This window comes from Eupeodes corollae, chromosome 1, assembly GCF_945859685.1.
Source record: "Eupeodes corollae chromosome 1, idEupCoro1.1, whole genome shotgun sequence".
NCBI lineage: Eukaryota > Metazoa > Arthropoda > Insecta > Diptera > Syrphidae > Eupeodes > Eupeodes corollae.
Window position 1 is genome coordinate 310,718,399 of NC_079147.1, and position 11,763 is coordinate 310,730,161.

The 11,763-nt window shown below is 30.6% G+C and overlaps 1 protein-coding gene across 1 annotated transcript; it reads right to left on the reverse strand.

Moving 5' to 3' along the window:
* Positions 1-1,694: 1,694 nt before the first annotated feature.
* On the reverse strand, positions 1,695-11,367 carry LOC129940217 (zinc finger protein sens). Its single transcript, XM_056048477.1, has 4 exons — positions 11,188-11,367; positions 9,353-10,218; positions 2,767-2,917; positions 1,695-2,382 (listed from the first exon to the last, which is right to left on the reverse strand). The coding sequence occupies exons 1-4, from the start codon at positions 11,351-11,353 to the stop codon at positions 2,165-2,167; spliced, it is 1,401 nt and encodes a 466-aa protein (XP_055904452.1). The 5' UTR covers positions 11,354-11,367; the 3' UTR covers positions 1,695-2,164.
* Positions 11,368-11,763: the final 396 nt, after the last annotated feature.

The window sequence follows — 11,763 nt, forward strand, 5'->3', positions numbered from 1 at the left end:
AAGATTGTCATCGAGATACGAATGCAATATCAATCGTACCAACATATGAGAACGAAATCACATAAGATCCGTTCGAGACTCGTATAAATGTCAACAACCCATCCCTAGTAAGATTCTACTCTAACTCTTATCGCTAGTATTCATACTATGGATATTGTTTTTGTTATTCGTGTAAAATCCTACTATACTATGGATGGATTTTCCCACAAACACGAGTATTATCTTCTGCAAATGAAAGCATAACGTTTGTTACCTTCATCTTTAAGTTTTAAAATGGAACAGAGTTCTTCTTCAAGACAATGTTATGTTCAGTGTTTTAGGTTATTTTATATTTAAAACAAAAAAATAAATAATAAATTCGCAGAAATATTAGAGTGCACACTTATTATTTTATCCACTGAAAAATTAGTTTCGTGAATAAATAAATTCATTCATGATATGATAAATATTTATGAAAATTGTCCAGTAGCACTGGAAAATTTTGAGAGCAAACTTAGAATAAATTGTAAATTTATTCACTCTTATTATTTTGGCCACCACTGTATATGTAAATATGTAAATTGACAAAATGAGATATGTAACCAAAAAATAAGTATCAACAAAAATATTTTAAAACTTATTGTTGTTATATTTAAGGAAGAAATCGTTGTCGTTAGACAAAAATTGTCAAAAATAAGAAAGAAAGAAAATGTTTTCAAATATGAAAACCTTTAAGAAAGATTTTCATAAGGCATATTTCAAAAAGTTAAACAAAATCCGGATGAAAGTTTTAAAACCAGGCATACCTTTTTAAGTAAGCCACTTTGTAGTAATAACTGATTCTTGAATTGCGCAGAACTTCCAGCAGTTTGCTTTTAACGAACTTAAGCAATTTCGGACCAAGATTTGGATTTGAACTCAGATTTAGTCCTGAGAATGAAAATCTAAGAAAACAGAATAATATTTTTAAAAAAATGACAACTTAACCGCAAATTGCTTTTGCAATTTGTTTACATTTAAGAACGCAATTTTGGTAGTACTGACGAAGTTTTACAATTACGAACTCAGCAATGAAATGATCAATACCCAACCCGACCCTTTTTTTTAATGTCGCAATTTAAGCTAAACCGTTTTGCTTGTACTTATTCTTGACAAAGTTTTATTAGATTTATGAGTATACCAAGCTTAAAACAAGACATGTTTCTTGACAAATTATCACATGATATTTATCAAAAGGCTAAACAATCAATTCAATAAATACCTTCATTCTTCTAAATCTCAAATTTATTCCCCGGTTCATATATTATAAACAATATTCTATACTGAAAAAACTGCAGGCTTACTCTCTTTATAATCTTTCGCAGGAATAATCTTCTCAAAATAATTTTGAGATTATTTTGTACGTAGTTAAGTAAAGCTTTCTTTTCCTTACTTGAAGAACACAAAAATGAAATTATTCTAGAAATTGCAATATTTCCTTCTTTTTAAACATGCAACAACGTTATTGCTTTTTAAACTCTCTGTCGGAGTTTCTGGACTTCATCTTCACAACATTTTACGGGAGGTAAAACAACGCTAGTTATGAAAAATAAAAAATAAAACTTCTAGTTAAATATTTATAATTTATTATAACAAAATTTTCATATATAAATTATAATTCATTCTTACATTCTCTTAACAATCGCAAGTTATATATTAAGCTTAAATTAGTTTATATTAAATGTTTTAAAAATATTTTTTTAAATGTTCAAACTATAGTTAACAAACATAGTATCTTTCTTTTTAGTATTCAAACTTATTCGCCTCATTCTTCATAATTTAATTTATTCTACAAAAGTCTTTTTTTTTTAAATGAATTAAGGTTTTATAAACGAAGACAATCCTTAATGTTAAATGAATTTTCTTTGGTTTGATTAGCTGCTCTGCCCTCTATAATTTATTACAAAGAAATTAAATTAAAATAAAATAAAATAAAATAAATTTACATTAAATTAAATTAAATTAAATTAAATAAAACATAAGACTAGACATACAAAATTATAATAATTATTTACAGGAGATTCAATATAAAACTGATTAAAAACTTTGGTTTTAGAGACTATTGGCTTAAAAATATTTACTAAACACTTATACTTAATTACAATATCTACTTATATAATAAAATTGAAGTTAAAATTAATTATTATTAGCAGCTACTTGTAACTTCCATTTTTATTGATGCTGGATTTTCCTCTCCGTGGCGATTCTCCCGATGGCGTCTCAGATCGACTTTCCTTTGAAACGATTGATCACAAAGTCCGCAGGCAAAAGGCTTATATCCTGTGTGCTTACGCATATGAGTGATGAGATTGGAACTCTGGCTGAAAGCTTTCAAGCAAACCGTGCACTTGTGGGGTTTTTCTCCTGCAATCACAAATAAAAAATCATGTTAATGAAATTGTTTTAACCTCCACATTACAAGGGACATTCATGCAATCACATATAACCAATTAGTTAAATTAAATCAGATAACGATATTAATTGTTATAGAAAGAACGGAGCTAACGTGCATTTAGATGGAAATAGAAGTGCTTTTGTCACATAAGAAACATACATTTATATATTTTATGTTCACTGTCCGTTTAATCAGGACACTTTACCATGAGTTCTTTTTGCAGCAGTTTTTTTATTTGAGCTTCCTTTTCAAAATTCAATCATTAACTTATGGTTTTTATGGTGGGGTTTTCGAAAACAGGATGAGGAGAGGGTGTGAAAGTGGAAATATAATTATAAAAATCATCAACTCACCTGTGTGAATGTACGTGTGTTTTTTCATGTCAGATTTTTGATGAAATCGTTTTCCACAATATTGGCAAGGATAAGGTCGAGTATCGCTGTGTATGAGCAAATGAGTAGATAATGTAGAGGAACGCTTGAATGTTTTGCCACACTGTTTGCACTTAAAAAAGAATACAAAAGTATATTAGATTTTTAGTATACATTAGGAACAATAAAAATAAAACTTAAAGATTTTTGGTATAAGCAAATTATAGTAAAATTTTTGGTTTTTCGTCGAAAAAAAAAAATATCTGAGGACCTTAATAAATATGAAGATGTAAGGAGATTAAATCATTCAAGATATGTACTTAATTGTTATGTTTGATGTGTTTAGAATGCCATAATAATAGAAAACAACTACATTTATATAATATACATATTTGAATAGTAATTGGTTATTACACGTAGATTAGACTGATTCGAAAAAAAAGACCAAATACTACCACATGGCATTTTTTATTTTCGGAAAGCAACTTTTGTATATTGGTGAACCAGAATATGTATATAATTGAAATTGCTTTTGAATTGCAAAACTTTTATATTGCAATTTCAGCTTTTCAGATTGATATTAAGTCGCATTTGTCCGCTTCCAATACAAATTGTATACGAGCATACAATATTTTAGAATTTAAGAACTTGTTTTATTAAGTAACCCATTTATTAATACTTTTTAAAATAAATACATTCTACATTCGTTTTTATTTTTACTTGTTTTATTTAAATCAGGAGAGTGTGAAGTAAATTTTATTAACCTTAAATAAGGCCTTTTTCTATTTGTGGCCTTACTTAAAAGTTAAAAAAAGGTTTAATTGAAATTCATGACTAATTCCATATTGTTTTAAAGATCACTTGTTAAAATTAATAATGACACTTGAAGTGAAAATATTTGATTTATGATTCAAGTATAACAGTTTGTTAAGTTATAAAACCCAAAAACCAAAACCTTAAGCACTTCAATTTTTAGAATATAGAAAAACGTTATTTTTAAATATCATCCTAAAAATCTGAAATTCGTACAAACGGTGATATTTTATTAAGCTCTTACAAAAATTTAAGATACATTGAATGTCTAAGACATTATTTTTGTTTAAATCACTGAAGAAGCCCTAATAGACAAAAACATTGTTTGATAGTACTTTTTGACTTCTCTCGCTTCTAAAAAGCTGTCTTTCCTTTCGAGTCTTCTTTGAAATACATTTTGATTTCGTTACTTGTGACCTTGATTGGGATTATATTTCTTTTGTTGGTTTTACAGTTTACAATTTTAAAAAGCCCTTATATTTTTTAACAAATATTAAATTTCTAAGAATTCATTCTTCTTATTTGAAATGTTATTGTTTTCGAAAGAATATGTGTGTATATAAAAAACAGATTTTTTTCTAACAGAAAAAATAACAACAACTGAATAAATGAAATTGATCAGACTTACAATCACAATATACCCATTCATTTTTCGCAAAAATCAAAATATTTCTGACTTTGTGTGTGGAAATCTGTTTTATTAAATTTTGTTCTTGACAATTAAAATTTAAGCTATAATAGCTGATATTTCTTTTTTCAAAACAATGTAGGCAAAGCACCTAAATCCACACATCCCAAGTATACATAGTCACCTATTTTCTATATTCATAATGTATACTTAATATACCCAGTAGGAAATTTGCTCACCAATGAAAATTTTGTGTGAAATCGCCAAGGAAATCAGCTACTCGAATCATTGAGGAATAGCATGCAATGAAATCCTTACTGAAAGGCATTGCGTTTTTCCTATGATTATACAATCCACCCTATCTTTTTCCTTGTAAAATATTTCATTCCCGATATGAAGCACGAGATGGGTGTTTTGTTTTTGTTTATATTTGCCTTTTTCTTCTCTACCTGCCACTGAATAATACGGAGATTGGCTTCAGTTTTAGAATTTCAATGCTCGGGTTTTTTACATACAATAAAAAATTGCCGTTCCCGTTCGTCAGCCTGGTTTGCTTCGAGAAACAAAGTTATTTCCAACAACAACGACCGACGGTGATGGCGACGCATGGTTGAAGGATTGCAATGTTCGGGTTTTTTACATATCATAAAACTTCGATTCGCGATTCCCAGCCTGGTTTGCTTAGAAACAAAGTTATTTCCAACAACAACGCACAGTGTTCGGGGTAAGTGATTTGTTTTGAAAGCATTGTTGTTTTTTCGAGAAACTGTTTTTCAGTTGAATTCCATTGTTCATAGTGTCAACAAGTGAGTAAAGCTTAAAATTATTAAAAAGAGTTTAGAAAATAAATTATAAGCGTAAAAAAGTGAATATTTAGGTAAATTGGTAGGTAATTGTGTTCAAATGGACAAGGAAAATATTCAGGTAATTTTATTTAAATTACAAATCCCTTTCTACAATTATCTAGTCCTATTTTTTTGCTCTTTTTCTAAAGGCTTCCGGATCTAAACAGTCTGCAATGGACTCCATTGAATTTTCACCCACAAAGCAGCCAAGGCGGATTTTTAAGAAAACGGTAATTATAACTATTATTATTTTATTAAATTAAATTTCTATATATCTGCTTTACATTTTGTATAGAATCAACAAGATATGATAGACGAAATGAAAGCGGACATTAAACGTTTGTGTGTCACCACGGAGCAGGTAAAAATTGGGATCTGCACATTGGCAGCATTTTTTTCAATAAAATCATAAAAATTTACATGACTGTTTTTTTTTTTAAATATTTGTATCCAAAGATTTAGGTATGAGTAAAAAATAATTCGATAATAAAAACATGATTGACTTCATTTATGCACATTCACGAAATTTTTCACCAGGTCAATTTGCATTAGTGAATGAGTTACATTGGCTTCCCTAAGGAAACCACTGGTCAATATTCTTTTATGAAAAAGGCGTTCAATTTTGCAAAGTGAATTCCTTGGTGAACATTCATCACATTTTTCACCAATGTAAAGTACACAAGTATATCAGCAACTCCACTAACCCAGTGATTTCCCCGGTGTGAATTCGCGGTATTTTTCATCAACTACAATTCACTTTGGAATACACCAAATGCACTTGCTTGGTGATTTCCTCACTGAACAGTCACCATGAAATTCACAACTTGGTGAACGCCAATCCAATCCCCATGTTAATTTCACTGATGTTTTCACCATGTTTTCATGGGGTGTAGCTTCCATTCACCAAGGAATAAGTTGGTGATTCACCGATGAATTTTTTGAAATTTCCTACTGGGTATGGATGTGTACACATGTACATATATGAATATGCCGGCAGTCAGAAAATAACAAGAACATGATTTTTTATAATATTTGTTCGTTAACAGTCATTTATACATCTGAATAGGAACAGATAGATTCGATCACAAATCACATTGCTTTTCGATCAGAAAACACAATAAGAAAATCATAAGCAAACACAGCTCAGTCAATAATTTGACGCTACTGGAATAGGAATGATATGACAGATTTCAAATATTATACGCATCACATAAATCTACATACATATATAAAAGACAAGCATTCTTAAGACCAAAAAGTCTACTTTGACTTCTGTTGTTTTAAAACACAGGACCAAAAAGATCTAGAGTTTTGTTTGGTGTGCAGTAGATGCTTTTAGAGATATAAATGTATCTTGAAAGAAAACAGATTTTTTCGATTCTTTGATACAAATTTAACTCAATCGTAAAAAAATAAAAAAACGACAAAACAAAAAACAAACAGGTACAAAATTAAGTCAATGTCTGCAATAAGCACGTTGACACAAGTGATGAAGTGAGAAGTGACAATGACAACGACATCTATGTTTGCCTGTTTGTCAACCTGGTCACTTTACTTTGTCGCTCATTGAAGCTGCGGGATTAGGTTGATCTCTGCTATTGTTTCTGTTTGTTTTTCTCTGATGGCGAACTATTTGACTGTGATGCTACTGAAACTTATGATGACACGTCTGATGTGTCCTTAGTTAAATACTAATTAAGAATTTATTGTTATATTTACAACAATCGGTTGTTAGCATGCTCTCTATTTACTGGGATTTCCACTTCCGATCAATACAATTATGATTCATTTTACGACAAGAACTAAATACGAATTGAAAGGGGAAACTAAAAATGAACACGTATAGGTTAAATAATTTTGTTACACGTTATAAGTTCATCACCAAAGTTTAAATAAAAACAGAGCAACAATCGCTATAGAAAAATGTCAGGAGAATAATATGCAAACGAGTAGCTGAATTTGCACATCTTAAATAGTTGAACTTAAAAGATTTAAAACAATCTACTTGAAGAATCAAAATTAAGTGCATGATCAAAGCTCTAACAAAGCACTTCGAATGCAAATATATTAAAATGTATATAGTTAAGTCATTAAAATGTATACATGCTGTGGTGTAAGCAATGGCTTTTTTGTGGTTTTTCGATATTTATTTAGCAATTTGCTATATAAGTATGCCAGTTCCATAAAGCTTTGAAATTCTGCTGTCAAGAAAGGAGATTAAGTTTTCTGCTGCACATCAAGAATATCGAATTCCTTAACTCATAAGTCATTCTCTACTATTCTAACGTTTAACATGTTAAAGGTACTAATGAACTCCTTTAGATAAATAGAGGAACCAATAAATTGTTCCGAAAACTTGCCAATGGAAGAAGTTGTTGTAAAGCGTTAAAAACAAAAAACAATTTAGCGTGCACTTGAAATCGTCTTAAAATATTCCTTATTTTCCTAACTCTCACACTTGGCTCGCACCTAGAAGGAAAAAAACATGGTTCACTGAGGCGTAGACGTATTTATGATTTTTAATAATTTTACAAAATCATTGAAAATTCGAAAAGTAGAAACTTTTAATAATTATAAATTTCAATTCAATTCTCTCCACTAAGAGAGATACAAATAAGGAACCACGTTTTATCGATATGAAGAACTTTTAAGGTTTTAAAATTTTAGTTGAATTGTGAAATCAAACAAATCAGTTTACAATATTACAATTGATAACAACAACTTAATTTTTCCTAAAACCTGGCACTATACACATTGAAACAATAAAAAAACAATTCAACTAAAAAAGTTATGCTCGAACATATGCATTCAAAAATTCCGCACCAGGTGAAGTTTGGAAAAAAAAACGATATTTTAGGTATCATCATTAATCTATGTTGAATTAAAAAAATTACTGCCTAAAGACTCGGCCCTCATTTAAAACTTGTTCAAGTACCCAAATCTAACATATGTTCACAGCTCAAACCCAGAGTCCCTGATCCAGAGACGAAAAGTAAATTAAAAAACGCGTGCACATATAGATCTCCCATAAGGAAAGAAGCCTCTCAACCGTGTCAAGTTTCATCCATTCTACTTATGTTTAATACCTACAGCCGATATAATTGTCCAAGCTGTTGATAGGGAACGAATATACTGATGGTTATGGACACTATTATGAGTGTGGGATTTTTTGTTTGTCTCAGCCGTATGCCTTCCTTTCGTGTGCGACACTTTTTTATGTCGTGTGCCAGCCTTTGTTTTTTGTTTGTGTGTTTTGAAATAAAATGATAATAATTAGTAAGCATTTACCATAAATTATGAGGCCAGTACACCCACGCGATGAGCTTCACTTGCATATACGGATTTAATTATAGATCCAAAAGAAACGGGTAAATATAATCTTATTAAAACTTTATCCACCATATAGGCTTTTAATAAAGACTATTAATAAAGACATAAATGTGTAAAGTATTAGAATCATAGGTTTCCCTCAAGAACTTTTCATTAAAAACATAATAATTATTTAAATTTTGTAAAATTTCTAAAATGTTGATTGCAGATTTTGGATTCATTGAAGATTAGTATCTCAATCAATGCTTAAGTTGTACCTATTCAAAGAGGAAGAAAGGAGGTTCTATTTCTCCTGTCGCATTCAGTTGAAAACTCCTTATATTTCTAGGGGTTATCTATTACCTATACATAAATATAACTGTTTTCTCATCGTAATAATTAATTAAGTAAACAAAAATAAAATATATTTGTGATATCTGGAGCAAGAATACTTTAATCCTTTTATAATTTTATCCTTTTAGTTAATAAAAACGCGTGACCTATTGAAGGAAACATCATTTGCACGAAATTTATCAATTAAAAGGGAAATCGCTGTCCTCACTCGGCTTTCATTTAATTGGAACAATGATTTTGTGTATGTACACTGTACCATAGATATTTTTATTTAAAGGGCCATGCGCTTATAAAATGTTTATTGGACATTAATAACGACAACTCTATAAAGGAATTATTATTATGAAAGTGTTTTTAATTTGTTTAATTTAACCTCTTCCCCACACGCAATGGATTTTCGAAGAAGATACGAACATATAACGGACAATTGAACTATGGCGAGTGCCTATCGTGTGGCAGTGAATAGTGTTGGTTTTTTTGTTTTCATAATTAAATTAAACCGTTTTTAGGGGTGAGTGTAGTGTTCCCTCTGTCAGGGGAGTAAAGTTACTATGGCACTACTGTCAGTAATATAATTTTGATAGGGTTCGTTAGTTTTTGGGGTGCTTATTGCGCTTACCTGGAAATTACGATATCCTCGTTTCGAGTCCTCTTCCTTAAACGACGAACATCTATTGTTTGTGGAATTTATGAGCGATGCCGTGGAATCTGGATGTTGTTCGTGCAGCAATTCGTTTTCGAAATTTGTAGTAGGATCAAATCCGCTTTTAACATCACCACCAATAGCATTGCTGTTGTTTGAATTATTGTTATTGTTGTTGTTATTGGCTGCATGGATTGTGTTGTTGTTATTGTTGAGGAGGAAGATGTCGGTGCGACTTTGGCGTAAAACATCCACTTCACGTTTGTTGTTCGGTGCTTGTAACTGACGCGAAAGGAAATCCAACTGTGGATGGTACATTCTCTGAGCAAAGGTAGTTGACGAAGGCGGGCAAAAGTCGTTCGACGATGATGAAGCTATATTTGCAATTTGGTGAGAACGATGTTTGTTATATCGGAACTTCTTAGCAATGGGATCAATATTGATGGAGGATGAACTTGTGGCTTCCCTTTCGCACATACTTGCTGGGGACCATATTATTGAAGACTGCTGCGAGCGTTGTTTTTCACCGCCGCCACACAGAATTAATGCATCTTCTTTGGAAATATTTGAAGTATGGTTGTTGATTTGAAAGGAAGGTGGGGGTGTAGTTGAAGACTCGGACTTAGCTTTTGTGGATAGATTAAGCGGCATGTCTTCGGTAAAGTTGATGTCTTCCTTTTCGGGAGTCAAAGTGAATTCGCGATCACGTTGATTTGAATTGGTGGGAGATTTTGGTGTGGTTGGAGTTGTTGGTGTTGGCAGGCCTGATGTTGATGAGAAGAAAAATTGGGGCCACAGCAGAGCACTCGAGTACAGTAGTGGGTTGTACAAAAAGGGCAGATCTAATTAAAAAAAATGATTGGCTATAGTATATGCATAAGAATAGAGGACTATAATAAAATTGTGACCCGAATGAATTCTAGTTGAAAACAATTTGCATAAACATACATGCATATGTATATTTATTTTGTCAATTTAAGAAAAGTACAAAATAGCTTAGTGAAAAAAGGTAACGTCCAGTTTCATGAAGGGGCGTATTTAAAAAAAAACACATTTTCGCTCAGTTTTTTGTTGTTGTAATTTTCTGTATTATATTAATTTGTTATTAAATATTTGTATTAATTCAAATTTTCTGCAAAAGTTTTAAACGGTCTGATGTCGATCAATTTTTAATTTGATTTAAGAAAGCAGGGAAGGTAATAACCTACATCTACAAAACTAGAGTTTGAAAAATTAATTGTTATGGGTTTCATATTTTATTTTATTTATGTATGTATATCATTCAAAAAATCATTTTTTTTTTCAAAAATGAGATTTACTCATATGTATGTATTTACTTTAAAGTTAAAAATGTAAAATTAGTTTAGAGAATTTCGCATTTTAACTGAAATTCAAATCATGGTCAAGTTTCTCATCCTCAATAAGGAATTAGATTTCTTCTCCCCATATTTTTTAACTGGTTAAGCGTAAAGAAATTGAAAACGAAATTCAAATGGCAACGGCACAGTATATTTCCTTACGATTAGAAAATCAATAATTTATGAATAAATGTTTTGAAAACAAATTTTTCTTCATATTTATTGTCTAATAGTTTTTAGTAAAAATTTTATAAAATCCGAATTAGTATAGTTTAGAAAGCCCAGATTTGTTCTCATAGTGCCACTATTATTTAAACAAATTTCACATGTTTTCGAACCTTTTTTTAAATTAACATCCTTTTAGAAATACAAATCAAATCTGGCCGATAGTAGGTGCGCATTTTGTTGCTAAATTTAAGTTTCATTCATTTAAACAATGTAAAGTGTTCTTACCTCGATTACTTAGTTTATGGCCAGCCGTCGCTAACGCCGAACTGAATGCTGAAGCTCGTTGTATCCATTGTTTTGAAGATGTTAAACTCATATCAATAACCGTATTAAAAGGTGTTATTTGCCCCTGATGAGAGTGTGGCGATGGCGGCGGAGAGAGATGATCCATTTTATTTGTATATGATCAGCACTTAGCTGAAACAAAATACGTCTTTGGTTATCATAGGTATTATTTAACAGCTGAATGGAAATTATGCTTTCTTCGGTTTTGTCGACAATTACAGAAACACACATTTATATGGCTTCAAATCATATTTTATTATTTAAAAACACCCCTTCATATATTTTTACATAAGCGGTGTTGTGTTTATATTTTTCTAACACTCAAAAATTATCAAATAATTCACCAACACAATATTTTATTTAAAAATCGAAAAAAAATCGAAACCACTTAGGTAGGTAATGCATTTTTATCAGACATAGGTCACAAATTAAGCTTGCAGACTTCAATAACTCAGGGCTTATACAAATTCGTTAAGAAAGAAGTTTCAATATCTTTGAACCAAAACTGCGTAAGAA

Excerpts from the sequence above, each read along its gene's own strand:
- LOC129940217 (XM_056048477.1), bottom strand. The coding sequence starts at position 11,353 with ATGGATCATCTCTCTCCGCCGCCATCGCCACACTCTCATCAGGGGCAA. Across the intron at positions 10,219-11,187 it reads CCATAAACTAAGTAATCGAG|ATCTGCCCTTTTTGTACAAC; the intron begins GTAAGAACACTT and ends TTTTTTAATTAG. Across the intron at positions 2,383-2,766 it reads ACACACGTACATTCACACAG|GAGAAAAACCCCACAAGTGC; the intron begins GTGAGTTGATGA and ends TTGTGATTGCAG.